The following is a 17,119-nucleotide window of genomic DNA, read 5'->3' on the forward strand; positions in this document are numbered from 1 at the left end:
CCCCTGTCTCTTCTCACTCCTTCCCCCCATTCTTTCTTTTTCACTAACTCACTCACTCACCCCCCCTGTCTCTTCTCACTTCTTCCCCCCCATTCTCCCTCTTTCCTTAACTCACTCCCCCCTGTCTCTTCTCACTTCTTCCCCCCATTCTCCCTCTTTCCTTAACTCATTCACTCCCCCCTCTCTCTTCCAACTTCTTCCCTCCCATTCTCCCTCTTTCCCTAACTCACTCACCCCCCCTCTTCCTCTCATCTCTCTCTTCTTCATGTATTAGCAGCCAGCGGTAATCCCATGACCGTCGGTGGTTAACTGCCCTAGGGACCATTGGGACCGCTGGTAAGGAAGTATGTGGTCATCTCTCCCTTCCCCTTCACCTTAACCAGGCCTCTGTGGTCCAGCTGGTAGCCTTTTTTTACCAGGACGTGGTACAGGTCTGTGGTCACCTGGGACAAGACAACACAAGAACACTTAAGTGTGTGTATGTGTGTGTGTGTGTGTGTGTCATTGCCAATTTACTCTGTTCCTTCTGACTGCTCAATCCACTGTCTCATCAGCCTAGCCAGGCAATTTATAAACTTGATCTCCATTATAAAAAGCATCGAGACATTATCTAACATTTCTTTTAGACTAACATTTAGCTTTCAACAGCGGAGATCTGTATAAACCTTACTGACTGTCTCTCCGACATTTGCAAAATTGTTTCAATATTCAAATTGGATCTCCAGCTGTCCCATAGTAATGAACGTGTCGGGAGCCTGGACGAGACACAGACAGGCAGGCAGGCAGGCAGCGTTTCTCAGTCAGTTGAAATCATGAATCAGCTGGCATCATTTATTATATTTTAAAATTATTATTATTATTTTTTACCTTTATTTAACTAGGCAAGTCAGATAAAATCGAATTCTTATTTTTAATGATAGCCTAGGAACAGTGGGTTAACTGCCTTGTTCAGGGGCAGAATGACAGATTCTGCCCCTTGTCAGCTCATGGATTCGATCTTGCAACCTTTCGGTTACTGGCCCAATACTCTAACCATTATACTCTAACCATTAGGCTACCTGCCACCCCCACATTTTTATGGATATTTACAAAGAAATGTTGACTGAAAAAAGGTAAAACGGAACAAAGCGCAGCTTGTTTGCAGTCTTTCCAGCTTGAAGTGATTGTGTTAGCTGTGTTGTTGGCTAGCTCCTCTGAACAATAGTGTCCTGACGAGTGAGCACATTTTCTATGCCTTGCAAAATCGCGCCTCATTAGCTCATTGGTATATGTGTCTATATAAATGTCACTAGAAAACAGCTTAAACAAAAGCAAATGCAGCTACTGTTGTTATTCTGGCTGCACTGTTTGACGTGATCGTAAGTTAGCCATGGTTGACTAGCTAGGAAGCAAGGGATAAGAGCGTTGCCAGCCAGTATGGCAATGGAACATTTAGACCGAACGACTGGGTCGTGTCCATAGATACAGAACAAAAAGACTGAACGACTGGGTCACGTCTCTGGCAACTGAACCGAGAGAACGTACGACCAGTCTGCTTGGGTAGCAACCCTAGATTTGTGTCAGGACTATATATGTTGTGGAAGGATGAAATAGTATGAATAAATTCATCAAAATAACGTTTTTTTATGTAAAAATATCAATCATTATTTGAATATGTTGGTAACCCGTTCTATTAAAGTGATAATGCCTTCGAAGTCGGTGTTTGGTGGATATTGGCACGGTCGCGGGCCAAACAACACCCATGCCAATATATCCTCCAAACGTTTCGTTTGACCTTTTTTCAATTGACATTTGTTTGTATATATCCATAACAATGATGCCAGCTTTCATGATTTCGACTGACTGAGAAAAGCTGCCTGCCGGTCTGTCTCGTCCAGACTCCCGACACGTTCATTACTATAGGACGGCTGGAGATCGAATTTGAATATTGAAACAATGTTGCAAATGTCGGAGAGACAGACAGCAAGGTTTATACAAATCTCCGCTGTTGAAAACGAAATGTTAGTCTAAAAGAAATGTGAGATAATGTCTAGATGATTTTCATAATGGAGATCACATTTATAAATTGCTTGGCTGGGCTGATGAGACAGTGGATTGCGCAGTCAGATGGAACAGAGTAAATAGGCATTTTAATGTCATAGATTTAGCCGGTGGTAACTTGTGGAATAGACACTGGCTGGAATTCAATTGTGTTCTGTTCTATTCAATTGTGTTCGGTTCTATTCTATAATGTTCAAGGCACTACACAGTGGAAGGGAGAGTATATGATGGAAAGTGTAGATCTAGTTGAAGTGGAACACTTGGTATCTAGTTACAGCTATTGTTCCTTCCTTGTAAAAACTCATGGTCGCAAAATACTCTTAAGGAAGACGTCAAGCTTGACGTCAAAACGTCCGTCACCTGTACTCATCCTGAATAATGGATTAAAGTGAGCTAAAATAAATGAATCTCTGCCTCTTTTGTTAAATGCTCCAACTCCTTTCTGCCTTTAATTAGTCCTTTTGGAAAGTTTGTCTTGGTAAGCCCTTCTCATGAGCTGCAGTAGGGTTTTATGTACAGCAGGTGGCAGCACTGTTCATGGAGAACAGAGGGGACTCTGAATCTACTGTATATTGAGTTCAAGCTCATCATCTATTTATTATCCATTCAATTCATTGACTAATTAATATTGCATTTCAATAAGTGTTAAAAGTGAAAGCTGTAGGACTCAATGACATATAAAAGTAGGTGTATGTACCTGTATGCAGTCTGGGACTCCGGTGCTGTCCATTCGACTGGCTACGTTGACAGTGTTCCCCCAGATATCATACTGGGGCTTCCTGGCCCCAATCACCCCAGCCACCACCGGCCCCATGTTGAGACCTGCATGAGGAGACCACAGTCAACCTGCATCGCACCACTTCACTCTACCTACCTCTTAACTAAACCCTAGCCCAATAATGGAGCCTAACCTTACTTCTTATAGTCCCGAGGACTTTACATGTTTTGTTTTCGAGGTGAATTGGCTCTGGAAGACAAGACAGCCAAATACTCCTTCTAAACGTGAATGGATTCTTAATTACGGTATGGTTCTAGAAGCATAAATCCTTCTACTTTCATATTACATCAAAATCATTTCACAAACGCAAAATACACACTTACTGTACACTGTTTTAAATGAGCTGCAGCCGACAGTATTTCTCAGTGACAACACTTTTGTTGCGCCTGTCTTTGGTTTACACACAACTGTTCGGAGACGCAGATAGCGAATTAGCACAGGTAGTCCTCTCTGTCTTACGTCTGTTTCCCATAAAAAAAGCGCTGTAACATTGAAATATGGTGTGTATTAATTTCACCTTAAAAAAAAAAATCTTGCTGATATGAAAGATAATGTCTTCATGCTTCTAAAACCGTACCTCAAGAAATGCCTGTTACTGTTCAGACCGAGCGCTGTGGCTCTTAACAAAACTCCCCCGTACAGAAGACGCCTTCGTTCAATGACTCTTATGTGTAATATAATCATTATCAAGGGCTAGGGAATCCCAATGTTGACCTAGAGCGCTGCAACACCCGCAGGCTTTTGTTCCAGCCCAACACTAATACACCTCAACTAATGGTTGACTACTGTCGCCCTCCAAGACCAGGATTGATCCAGATTCTCAGTGTGTAGACTTTACAAAGGGACACGTCAACAGAAACGTAGAAGTTATTGAAAGAGTGTTCGTTGATGTAGTTCATCTGTTCTCTGTCATGACGGCTACTACTCCTACTACTCCTACTCCTACTCCTACTCCTGCTCCTCCTGCTACTCCTACTCCCCCTGCTACTCCTGCTTCTCCTGCTATTGCTCTTCCTGCTACTCCTGCTGTTGCTCCTCCTGCTACTCCTACTCCTACTCCTCCTGCTACTCCTACTCCTCCTGCTGCTGCTACTCTTACTCCTCCTCCTACTCCTGCTGCTACTCCTCCTGCTGCTACTCCTACTCCTCCTGCTGCTGCTACTCCTACTCCTCCTGCTGCTACTCCTCCTGCTGCTGCTACTCCTCCTGCTGCTGCTACTCCTACTCCTCCTCCTGCTGCTACTCTTGCTCCTGCTACTCCTCCTACTCCTCCTGCTACTCCTACTCCTCCTGCTATTGCTCTTCCTGCTACTCCTGCTGTTGCTCCTCCTGCTACTCCTACTCCTCCTGCTGCTACTCCTACTCCTGCTGCTACTCCTGCTGCTACTCCTACTCCTCCTGCTACTCCTACTCCTCCTGCTAGTCCTACTCCTGCTGCTACTCTTGCTACTCCTACTTTTCCTGCTACTCCTGCCCCTCTTGCTCCTCCTGCTACTCCTGCTCCTCTTGCTCCTCCTGCTACTCCTACTCCTCCTGCTACTCCGACCATACCATACCACCCTACCTTACCTCTACTATAGGTCCAGGGACTCACCTATTTTCATCTGGAAGTTATTGAAGGAGTGTTCATTGATGTACTTCATCTGTTCTTTGAGTCTCATAGCGTAGTCTGCCAGAGCCAGGATGTGTGATCGTCCCTCGCGGTCGTAGGTAGAGGCGTTGAGGCCAGAGGCTGCCATGTAAGTGCTACCGATGGTCTTTATCTTCTCCAGCTGGCGGAACTGGTCCTCACTGATGATCTGGGGGGAGAGGGAGGAACAGACATAGGATCTTCATTTGAGACAGTTTGCTACAGCAGGAAAATAAAATCCTGCAGCAACAGGAAATTTCAATTATTCTGTGGATTATAATTATTGGACATTTTTGTAGGGGTTGATACATTTTTCATAAGGGAAAAGCAAGTCAAAAAAAAGAAAAAATATAGCCTTTCGTGAACTAACACTCCCACCTCCTACTCACACTGACTTTGCTCATAGCTACTTTATTGAGAAAAAATGTACTTACTATGACTGACATATGTGGTTGTCCCACCTAGCTGGATAAGAGCATCTGCTAAATGACTAAAATGTCATGTAAAAACGTAGTCAAAGGATTGTCATCAGCGGAAGAGAGTTACGAACTACAGTCTTCTTTTTCTTCTTTCGTAGACACAGAACATGTCATCATGCATAGACTACTGTTACTGTTCCCCCTAGTGCTGATTTGTGGCTTTCATTACAGACTATTCCGATGCGATTTACAATCTCCCTCCATTATACTTTTGAATCTTCCACTCCTCCACCTTCCCTCAGTCCTCCCCTCCCTCCTCATTGGCTCTTGGAAGATTAAAATAAGTACAAACAGAGAAACAAACCTCGTCAAAGTCTGCAATGATCTCGTTGAGCAGCCGGAGACACTCCACTCCCTCGTTGTTGGCCTCCAGCTCTACGTAGAACTCAGAGAAGTTGGAGATGGAGGCGAACATGACGGCCACACACTCACAGGACTGGTAGTAGAGCTCGTCATTACGCCGCTCCCGCGTCAGGAAGTGGGCGGCCACGTCTTTAGGCAGGATGTTGTGGAGGAGCCGGCGGTTGTAGGCCTGAAGCTCCTCCATCTCCTCTTTCTCCTCTGTGGCCTGGAGGGGACAGACACAGGGGAATGGGGAAACGGTTTGTTAAAAAGCCTGTGGCCTGGAGGGAACAGACACAGGGGAATGGGGAAACGGTTTGTTAAAAAGCCTGTGGCCAGGAGGGGACAGACACAGGGGAATGGGGAAACGGTTTGTTAAAAAGCCTGTGGCCTGGAGGGAACAGACACAGGGGAATGGGGAAACGGTTTGTTAAAAAACCTGTGGCCTGGAGGGAACAGACACAGGGGAATGGGGAAATGGTTTGTTAAAAAGCCTGTGGCCAGGAGGGAACAGACACAGGGGAATGGGGAAACGGTTTGTTAAAAAGCCTGTGGCCTGGAGGGAACAGACACAGGGGAATGGGGAAATGGTTTGTTAAAAAGCCTGTGGCCAGGAGGGAACAGACACAGGGGAATGGGGAAACGGTTTGTTAAAAAGCCTGTGGCCAGGAGGGGACAGACACAGGGGAATGGGGAAATGGTTTGTTAAAAAGCCTGTGGCCAGGAGGGAACAGACACAGGGGAATGGGGAAACGGTTTGTTAAAAAGCCTGTGGCCTGGAGGGAACAGACACAGGGGAATGGGGAAATGGTTTGTTAAAAAGCCTGTGGCCAGGAGGGAACAGACACAGGGGAATGGGGAAACGGTTTGTTAAAAAGCCTGTGGCCAGGAGGGGACAGACACAGGGGAATGGGGAAACGGCTTGTTAAAAAGCCTGTGGCCAGGAGGGAACAGACACAGGGGAATGGGGAAATGGTTTGTTAAAAAGCCTGTGGCCAGGAGGGAACAGACACAGGGGAATGGGGAAACGGTTTGTTAAAAAGCCTGTGGCCAGGAGGGGACAGACACAGGGGAATGGGGAAACGGTTTGTTAAAAAGCCTGTGGCCAGGAGGGGACAGACACAGGGGAATGGGGAAACGGTTTGTTAAAAAGCCTGTGGCCTGGAGGGAACAGACACAGGGGAATGGGGAAACGGTTTGTTAAAAAGCCTGTGGCCTGGAGGGAACAGACACAGGGGAATGGGGAAATGGTTTGTTAAAAAGCCTGTGGCCAGGAGGGAACAGACACAGGGGAATGGGGAAACGGTTTGTTAAAAAGCCTGTGGCCTGGAGGGAACAGACACAGGGGAATGGGGAAATGGTTTGTTAAAAAGCCTGTGGCCAGGAGGGAACAGACACAGGGGAATGGGGAAACGGTTTGTTAAAAAGCCTGTGGCCAGGAGGGGACAGACACAGGGGAATGGGGAAATGGTTTGTTAAAAAGCCTGTGGCCAGGAGGGAACAGACACAGGGGAATGGGGAAACGGTTTGTTAAAAAGCCTGTGGCCTGGAGGGAACAGACACAGGGGAATGGGGAAATGGTTTGTTAAAAAGCCTGTGGCCAGGAGGGAACAGACACAGGGGAATGGGGAAACGGTTTGTTAAAAAGCCTGTGGCCAGGAGGGGACAGACACAGGGGAATGGGGAAACGGCTTGTTAAAAAGCCTGTGGCCAGGAGGGGACAGACACAGGGGAATGGGGAAATGGTTTGTTAAAAAGCCTGTGGCCAGGAGGGAACAGACACAGGGGAATGGGGAAACGGTTTGTTAAAAAGCCTGTGGCCAGGAGGGGACAGACACAGGGGAATGGGGAAACGGTTTGTTAAAAAGCCTGTGGCCAGGAGGGGACAGACACAGGGGAATGGGGAAACGGTTTGTTAAAAAGCCTGTGGCCTGGAGGGAACAGACACAGGGGAATGGGGAAACGGCTTGTTAAAAAGCCTGTGGCCAGGAGGGAACAGACACAGGGGAATGGGGAAACGGTTTGTTAAAAAGCCTGTGGCCTGGAGGGGACAGACACAGGGGAATGGGGAAACGGTTTGTTAAAAAGCCTGTGGCCTGGAGGGGACAGACACAGGGGAATGGGGAAACCACATCACTGTCTGTCTGTAGGTATTGAGAGGAACTCTGAATGCTGATTGGTTTTTGGTACAGTATTCCACTGAAGTTCGACCAGAGGTGAGAGTAACGTCACTCTGCCGCATCCGTAAGGCTGAGCTCTGCAGTCTTAGTGATGTCACCAGATACAAACAAACGAGGCGTGCAGGTGCAGACCAGTGTGTGTGAGGCCGGGTCCTACCTGCAGCTTCCACAGGAAGTCGAGGCGTGCGGTGGACTCCACCTGCTGAGCATGCAGGTACAGAGCCAGGACGAACACCGTAAGGATGACAGGGGTCATGACCTTTAGGGACACCTTGGTCACAGTCTCCTGGCTGGATGGGGGAAACAGAACCACAATCAACCAACCAACCAACCAATCAATCAATCACACTCCTGGCTGAGAGGAGACAGGACCACAATCAATCAACCAACCAATCACACTCCTGGCTGGATGGGGGAGACAGGACCACAATCAATCAACCAACCAATCACACTCCTGGCTGAGAGGAGACAGGACCACAATCAATCAACCAACCAATCACACTCCTGGCTGGATGGGGGAGACAGGACCACAATCAATCAACCAATCACACTCCTGGCTGAGAGGAGACAGGACCACAATCAATCAACCAACCAATCACACTCCTGGCTGGATGGGGGAGACAGGACCACAATCAATCAACCAACCAATCACACTCCTGGCTGAGAGGAGACAGGACCACAATCAATCAACCAACCAATCACACTCCTGGCTGGATGGGGGAGACAGGACCACAATCAATCAACCAACCAATCACACTCCTGGCTGAGAGGAGACAGGACCACAATCAATCAACCAACCAATCACACTCCTGGCCGAGAGGAGACAGGGGAAGGTTGGACTCAGTCTAGGAGTAGACATGGTAACAGAACATTGAGCTGAGAGGAGACAGGGGGAGGATGGACTCAGTCTAGGAGTAGACATGGTAATAGAACATTGAGTTGAGAGGAGACAGGGGGAGGATGGACTCAGTCTAGGAGTAGACATGGTAACAGAACATTGAGTTGAGAGGAGACAGGGGGAGGATGGATTCAGTCTAGGAGTAGACATGGTAACAGAACATTGAGTTGAGAGGAGACAGGGAGGATGGACTCAGTCTAGGAGTAGACATGGTAATAGAACATTGAGCTGAGAGGAGAGGGGGAGGATGGATTCAGTCTAGGAGTATACATGGTAACAGAACATTGAGTTGAGAGGAGACAGGGAGGATGGATTCAGTCTAGGAGTAGACATGGTAATAGAACATTGAGCTGAGAGGAGAGGGGGAGGATGGATTCAGTCTAGGAGTAGACATGGTAACAGAACACTGACACTATAAGACCTAAAGACAGAAATGAACGTACCATGTCCCTGTAGCTGTTTCATTGAAACTAGGAATCCTAGGGAAAAAATAAAACACATTTATTAAATAGTTTCAACACTTGACAAGAGCTTTGTGCTTTGCACAGCTTAAGTATTTGAACGAAAACAAGTACTACTTGAACAAATACTATTTGAGGTGGGCTAGGGTTAGGGTGGGCGGGTGGGCAGTAGGCTACAGTTAGTGACTCACAGGGTGTGCGTGTGTGTGTGTGTGTGTGGTGTGTGTCTGTGTTTGTCAGTGTGTCTTAACTCACAGGGTGCTGGCGGTGAGCAGCAGGTCTGCGTTGTCGAACAGGGCCACCTGGGGCCACTCCACCATCAGCAGGAAGGTGACCTGGATCAGCACCATGAGGGCCAGCTTCCCTATACTGCTGATGTGGAGGAACACACTGCAGGCCAGCAGGGTCAGGAGAACACTATAGCAGAAATACTGGAAGGGGGGAGGGGAGAGGCATAGCAAGTTATAACAATGTTAATAAACACAGACACTAGTCACACCACACACAGTAGCGTTCCAGCTGGGCTCACCTCAGGGAAGTTGCATGGTGTGGGCTGGCTGGGGCACAGGGTCAGTCTGTCCTGTGCTGACTGGCTCAGGTTGTGTAGTAGACACAGGGTCACCAAGCTGGAGGACAGGTTCCTCTCACGCACCACACAGTCCACCAGGCCCTCTCTGTCACAGGTCAACTAGAGAGAGACACAGTCTTAAATCACATGTCAACCAACAGAGACGCCAACTGAACAGAGAAGCCAGCTGAACAGAGAAGCCAGCTGAACAGAGAAGCCAGCTGAACAGAGAAGCCAACTGAACAGAGAAGCCAGCTGAACAGAGAAGCCAGCTGAACAGAGAAGCCAGCTGAACAGAGAAGCCAGCTGAACAGAGAAGCCAACTGAACAGAGAAGCCAGCTGAACAGAGAAGCCAGCTGAACAGAGAAGCCAGCTGAACAGAGAAGCCAGCTGAACAGAGAAGCCAACTGAACAGAGAAGCCAGCTGAACAGAGAAGCCAGCTGAACAACTACATTCACACACACACATGTTAGTCAGTTAGCAGACACTCTTAGTGACGTACAGTAGTGAGTGCATACATTTTCGTAGTGCAATTGCAGGCACTATTGGGAGAATTGTCATCCCTACCATGTTAACAAAGGCAGACATGAAGAGAAGTAGGATGGTGAGGACTCCCACCAGGGTACTGTTGGTACGAGACTGGACTATAGTCGTAGTCACTGTCTGCAAGGCAACTGGGAAGAGCTGGGAGGAGGAGAGAGAGGGGGAGAGCGAGAGAGAGAGAGGGGTTATTATTCATTTTAGTGCTTGTTATACATGAAAATGTAAATTCAAACAAATGTTAACTTTTGGGTACATCTCTATAAAAGGTGCTTGTATGATTTAAAAAATGATGGAGGAGTCTGTCCTTTACCTTGACGCAGGAGTAAATGGCACAGATGAAGAGGATGTTGACGAGGATGATGAAGATGATGATGTAGACACCCAGCATGAGAGGTGTGCTGTGGAGAGGAACTGACTCAAGTCACAACTGCACCACAATCAATCCTCACAGGTCACTATTCAGTACATGTTCTATGATAGTTTAAAAAGGCTGTCCCTTATTTGGTCCTTGGAGCTGGATACCCTGTGTCGGTTCAGCCCGACCAACTAGCAGCCTTGTTAGTTCCATACGGTTACAGAAAGGTGGAGGTTTAAGACAAGTACTTACTGTGGGAAGATGATAATCTGAATGAAACAGATGAAGCAGAAGACTAACAGAGCACAGGCCACGTAGCCTCCAAAACGATCATCCACCTTCTTGGAGAACTAAAAACACAATGAGGAGAAGAGCAGAAAACTCAACTCAACACTCTGCATATAATGTCCCAAAAATATCTCTAGCTGTCAAATCCTTACTTCCTCCGTCCTCTTGTTTCCTCAATTCTTTGCTTCCCTCTCAAAGCTCATTTGAGGAGGTTCGGATTGGAGCCTCCTCCTCCAATGACATTTGAGAGGGAGGTGTGGAATTGAGGAAACAAGGACTGAAAAAAAACAAGGATTTAACACCTAGTAATGTTTTCAGACACAGCCAATGAATCACCACCCTATCTCCTCCCACCTTGTTCTCCAGGTCTTTAGTCTGGAAGGTGAGCAGAAACTTCTTGACGTGGTCTTTACGGAGTTGGTCTATGCTGCGGGCATCGATGGCTCGGCCCAGAAACTCATCCACCTCATCCTCAGGGTTCAGGGCCTCCTGGGAACAACGGCTACACACACACACACACACACACACACACACACACACACACACACACACACACACACACACACACACACACACACACACACACACACACACACACACACACACACACACACACACACACACACACACACACACAGTCAGCAACCCAATAATATCTACTGGGCCAATGACTACACTACACACACAGAGTAACCCATTAACAACTACTGGGCCAAATTAAGATAACTCACTTGTCTTGTCTGGACGTTTCATCAATTCCCTGGGAGAAGAGAGAACGAGATGGAGAGAAGAAAAGAGAACGAGCGATAAAGAGAGAGCAAGAGGGAGGGGTAGAACGAGAGAGATAGGAGAGAGATAGTGAGAGAGAGATTAGGTTTTAGACAGGTAGCCACACAGAGTCAGACTCAGACTTCTGCACACTTAATCCCTGGTAGCCAGACTGATGTTTTAATTAATGCTGTGAGGATTCAAATTATACCCTCCTCCCCCCCTGGGCAATACCCCTCAGAGAAGGAGAGAGAGAAAAAGATGAGGAGAGGGGAAGATGAGAGGAGAGGGGAAGATGAGAGGAGAAGGGAGGGGTGAGGCGAGAGAGCAAAAGACAGGGGAAAGGAGAGGTTGCAGACAACAGGAGGAGAGGAGAGGTTGCAGACAACAGGAGGAGAGGATGCAGACAACAGGAGGAGAGGATGCAGACAACAGAAGGAGAGGATGCAGACAACAGGAGGAGAGGATGCAGACAACAGGATGCAGACAACAGGAGGAAATGAGAGGAGAGGATGCAGACAACAGGATGCAGACAACAGGAGGAAATGAGAGGAGAGGATGCAGACAACAGGATGCAGACAACAGGAGGAGAGGATGTAGACAACAGGAGGAGAGGATGCAGACAACAGGAGGAGAGGATGTAGACAACAGGAGGAGAGGATGCAGACAACAGGAGGAGAGGAGAGGATGCAGACAACAGGAGGAGAGGTTGCAGACAACAGGAGGAGAGGTTGCAGACAACAGGAGGAGAGGAGAGGATGCAGACAACAGGAGGAGAGGAGAGGATGCAGACAACAGGAGGAGAGGAGAGGATGCAGACAACAGGAGGAGAGGAGAGGTTGCATACAACAGGAGGAGAGGAGAGGTTGCAGACAACAGGAGGAGGAGAGGAGAGGTTGCAGAGAACAGGAGGAGAGGAGAGGTTGCAGAGAACAGGAGGAGATGAGAAAGGTTCATTGCGATGCAGCCCTGCATTGACTGATCAGATCATTGTTGATTTGAAATTCAAGTTTAAAGTTGTATTAGTCGTATGTAAGTAGTCTAGCGGTTAAGAGCATTGTGTCAGTAACCGAATGTTAGAGCCGACTAGGTGAAATCTGTCGATGTGCCTCTGAGCAAGGCACTTCACCCTGACCGGTCCTGTAAGTGGCTCTGGACAAAAGAGTCTGATAAATTACTAACATGTAAATGTACAGTACATCGTCCAATGAAATGCTTGCAGGTTATTCACAACAAGAAGTAATAAAAGATAAGAATAGGAACATAAAGCAAATGGCTCAGTAGAATAAACATGTTAGAATAAGTATAAAACAAGAAGGTACAATTTATAGTCCAATATTTTCTGGGAAGGGGAATTGGGAGGCAAGTGTTTAAATTGTGCAGTTTTAGCAATAATAATAAGAGACTGGTAGCAGCAGTTGTGATGTGTGTGTGGCATAAATGTGTATGTCTGTCTGTCTGTCTGTCTGTCTGTCTGTCTGTGTGTGTGTGTGTGTGTGTGTGTGTGTGTGTGTGTGTGTGTGTGTGTGTGTGTGTGTACTTTTTTTGCATTTTTTATTTATTTAACCTTTATTTAACTAGGCAAGTCAGTTAAGAACAAATTCTTATTTACAATGACGGCCTAACAAAAGGCAAAAGGCCTCCTGCGGGGACGGGGGCCTGGGATTAAAATAAATAAATACAATATAAAAATAGGACAAAACACATCACAACAAGAGAGACAACATAACACTACATGAAGAGAGACCTAAGACAACAACAACACATGACAACACAGCATGGTAGCAACACAACATAACAACAACATGGTAGCAACACAACATGGTAGCAGCACAAAACATGGTACACACATTATTGGGCACAGACAGCCGCACAAAGAGCAAGAAGATAGAGACAACAATACATCAAGCAAAGCAGCCACAACTGTCAGTAAGAGTGTCCATGATTGAGTCTTTGAATGAAGAGATTGAGATAAAACTGTCCAGTTTGAGTGTTTGTTGCAGCTCGTTCCAGTCGCTAGCTGCAGCGAACTGAAAAGAGGAGCGACTCACGGATGGGTGTGCTTTGGGGACCTTTAACAGAATGTGACTGGCAGAACGGGTGTTGTATGTGGAGGATGAGGGCTGCAGTAGATATCTCAGATAGGGGGGAGTGAGGCCTAAGAGGGTTTTATAAATAAGCATCAACCAGTGGGTCTTGCGATGGGTGAACAGAGATGACCAGTTTACAGAGGAGTATAGAGTGCAGTGATGTGTCCGATAAGGGGCATTGGTGGAAAATCTGATGGCCGAATGGAAAAGAACATCTAGCCGCTCGAGAGCACCCTTACCTGCCGATCTATAAATTATGTCTCCCCAATCTAGCATGGGTAGGATGGTCATCTGAATCAGGGTTAGTTTGGCAGCTGAAAGAGGAGCGATTTCGATAGAGGAAACCAAGTCTAGATTTAACTTTAGCCTGCAGCTTTGATATGTGCTAAGAGAAGGACAGTGTACTTGTGTACTTGTGTGAGGTGACTACCTCAAGCTCTAAACCGTCAGAGGTAGTAATAACACCTGTGGGAAGAGGGGCATTCTTCTTACCAAACCACATGACCTTTGTTTTGGAGGTGTTCAGAACAAGGTTAAGGGTAGAGAAAGCTTGTTGTAGAACATTTAACACAAAATCCGGGGAGGGGCCAGCTGAGTATAAGACTGTATCATCTGCATATAAAAATAGATGAGAGAGCTTCCTACTGCCTGAGTTATGTAGTTGATGTAAATTGAGAAGAGCGTGGGGCCTAGGATCGAGCCTTGGGGTACTCCCTTGGTGACAGGCATTGGCTGAGACAGCAGATTTTCTGACTTTATACACTGCACTCTTTGAGAGAGGTAGTTAGCAAACCAGCCCAAAGACCCCTCAAAGACACCAATACTCCTTAGCCGGCCCACAAGAATGGAATGGTCTACCGTATCAAAAGCTTTGGCCAGGTCAATAAAAAAAGCAGCACAATATTGCTTAGAATCAAGGGCAATGCAGCGAACTGAAAAGAGGAGTGACCCAGGGGTGTATGCGCTTTGGGGACCTTTAACATAATCTGAATGGCAGAATGGGTGTTGTATGTGGAGGACGAGGGCTGCAGTAGATATCTCAGAAAGGGGGGAGTGAGGCCTAAGAGGGTTTTCCTGCCTGGTTGGCCCTGTCCGGGGGTATCGTCGAACGGGGTCACAGTGTCTCCCGACCCTTCCTGTCTCAGCCTCTAGTATTTATGCTGCAATAGTTTATGTGTCGGGGGACGTGGATCAGTCTGTTATATCTGGAGTATTTCTCCTGTCTTATCCAGTGGCCTGTGTGAATTGAAGTATGCTCCCTCTAACTCTTCTCTCGGAGGACCTGAGTCCTAGGACCATGCCTCAGGACTACCTGGCCTGATGACTCCTTGATGTCCCCAGTCCACCTGGTCATGCTGCTGCTCCAGTTTCAACTGTTCTGCCTGAGGCTATGGAACCCTGACCTGTTCACCAGACGTGCTACCTGTCCCAGACCTGCTGTTTTCAACTCTCTCTCTCTACCGCACCTGCTGTCTCTAACTCTGAATGATTGGCTATGAAAAGCCAACTGACATTTACTCCTGAGGTGCTGACCTGTTGCACCCTCTACAACCACTGTAATGATGATTTTTATTATTATTTGACCCTGCTGGTCATCTATGAATGTTTGAACATCTTGGTCACTGTTATAATCTCCACCCGGCACAGCCAGAAGAGGATTGGCCACCCCTCATAGCCTGGTTCCTCTCTAGGTTTCTTCCTAGGTTCCTGCCTTTCTAGGGAGTTTTTCCTGGCCACCGTGCTTCTACATCTGCATTGCTTGCTGTTTGGGGGTTTAGGCTGGGTTTCTGGATAGCACTTTGTGACATCGGCTGATGTAAAAAGGGCTTTATAAATACATTTGATTGATTGATTGAATGGTGACATCATTGAGTACCTTTAAGGTTGCAGTGACACATCCATAACCTGAGCAGAAACCAGATTGCATACCCGAGAGAATACTATAGACATCAAGAAAGCCAGTCAGTTGATTATTGACAAGTTTTCCAACACTTTTGATAAACAGGGCAAAATAGAAATAGGCCTATAACAGTTAGGACCAGCTTGCTTTAGGACTTGGTCAGGTGGTTTAAGCATGCCCCAGTTTAGGTCACCTAGCAGGACAAATTCAGACTTAGTGTAAGGAGCCAGGAGAGAGCTTAGGGCAGGTAGAGTACAGGCCGGTGCTGAAGGAGGACGATAGCACCCAGCAACAGTCAACAGCTATTTGAAAGTTTAATGCTTCAAACCAGCAAATCAAATTGTTTGGGGACAGTCTTGGTGGAGACAACCGAGCACTGAAGGTGATCCTTGGTAAAGATTGCCACTCCCCCACCTTTGGAAGATCTGTCTCGCAGAAAAAGGTTATAACCAGAAAGGTTAACGTCAGTATTCAAAACACTCTTCCTTAACCACGTCTCAGTAATGACCAACACATCTGCATTGGAGCTGTGAACCCACACTTTCAATTGATCCATTTTAGGTAATAAGCGTCTAGTGTTAACGTCCAGAAAACCCAGGCTTTTACAAGAGCAGAAATCAGTGAAGCAGATATCAGAGCACAAGTCAGAATTGGGGCTAGCAACAGTAGATGGGCCAGGGTGTACATACACATTTCCAGATATCATCAACAGTAATACAACCAAGGCACGAGTAATACAACCAAGGCACGGCAGAGGACAGGGAGAGCTCTGCAGTGCTGATTTATGACATCTGAATGTGCATCAGATGGCAACAAGAACATATTATACAGCAATGTCATCAGGTAACATGAATACAAAGACAGCGAGAGGTGGTTAGAATAGGATGGCAGGCCAAAAGTCTGTAACCAATAGAGAGTCAGTCCCGAGTGTGGGAACAAACATAGTGTGTCCCACGTTTGGGTAAAGAAAGTTTGTAGTCTACAAAGTAAGCAGGAGACATGAGGCAAATAGCAAAATGCACAATAATTTTTTAAAATATATAACTACTTTATATATAACCATTGTAAATTCAGAGTCATTCGCACCAACAGTGCATGAGTGCTGGAGGCGAGCGAAAGCTCGGGAGAGTGTAGTGGGGGTACCTGTACCAGACAGGGGGAGACAGGCCGGGGAGAGAAGGGTGAGTGTAGTGGGGGTACCTGTACCAGACAGGGGGAGACAGGCCAGGGAGAAAGGGGTGAGTGTAGTGGGGGTACCTGTACCAGACAGGGGGAGACAGGCCGGGGAGAGAAGGGTGAGTGTAGTGGGGGTACCTGTACCAGACAGGGGGAGACAGGCCAGGGGGAGAGGGGTGAGTGTAGTGGGGGTACCTGTACCAGACAGGGGGAGACAGGCCAGGGGGAGAGGGGTGAGTGTAGTGGGGGTACCTGTACCAGACAGGGGGAGACAGGCCAGGGCAGACGGTGAACAGATCGCCAGGTGGAGTCCAAGCAGCAGTGCAGCAGGCAACGGGAGAAGGTGTCACACCCACTTGGGAGAAGCTTTTATTTCTGGAGGCAGATTACTTGTAGAAAATGCCAGTGAATGGTCTTTAAACAGCAGGAGGGGGCTTCAGAGGACTGAATGGTCTCTGAACAGCAGGAGGGGGCTTCAGAGGATGCTTCAAAGACTCCTGCCACTTGTTGGGCCCAAAGGCCTCGACACATTTTACTTCACACCTTGATGCTGATTGAATTTGTATCTGGTCTGTCCTTGCGAGTCTTAACTCAGTGTTCAGTCCCCATAAAATATATAAT

The 17,119-nt window shown here is 47.2% G+C and overlaps 1 protein-coding gene across 2 annotated transcripts in view; it reads right to left on the reverse strand.

Moving 5' to 3' along the window:
* Positions 1 to 65: 65 nt before the first annotated feature.
* LOC139558027 (adenylate cyclase type 6-like) overlaps positions 66 to 17,119 on the reverse strand; it is a 121,924-nt gene continuing 104,870 nt past the window's right edge. For both annotated transcript variants that reach the window (XM_071373441.1, XM_071373442.1), the window contains 13 exons: positions 11,296 to 11,324; positions 10,919 to 11,066; positions 10,529 to 10,626; positions 10,232 to 10,319; positions 9,946 to 10,062; positions 9,338 to 9,496; positions 9,064 to 9,239; positions 8,791 to 8,826; positions 7,607 to 7,739; positions 5,232 to 5,495; positions 4,413 to 4,617; positions 2,738 to 2,862; positions 66 to 443 (listed from right to left, as the gene is read on the reverse strand). In XM_071373441.1, the coding sequence (XP_071229542.1) occupies positions 315 to 443; positions 2,738 to 2,862; positions 4,413 to 4,617; positions 5,232 to 5,495; positions 7,607 to 7,739; positions 8,791 to 8,826; positions 9,064 to 9,239; positions 9,338 to 9,496; positions 9,946 to 10,062; positions 10,232 to 10,319; positions 10,529 to 10,626; positions 10,919 to 11,066; positions 11,296 to 11,324 (1,707 nt within the window). In that variant the 3' untranslated portion in view covers positions 66 to 314. The remainder of the gene's footprint in view (positions 444 to 2,737; positions 2,863 to 4,412; positions 4,618 to 5,231; positions 5,496 to 7,606; positions 7,740 to 8,790; positions 8,827 to 9,063; positions 9,240 to 9,337; positions 9,497 to 9,945; positions 10,063 to 10,231; positions 10,320 to 10,528; positions 10,627 to 10,918; positions 11,067 to 11,295; positions 11,325 to 17,119) is intronic.

Source organism: Salvelinus alpinus, chromosome 28 (genome assembly GCF_045679555.1).
Source record: "Salvelinus alpinus chromosome 28, SLU_Salpinus.1, whole genome shotgun sequence".
Classification (NCBI taxonomy): Eukaryota; Metazoa; Chordata; class Actinopteri; order Salmoniformes; family Salmonidae; genus Salvelinus; species Salvelinus alpinus.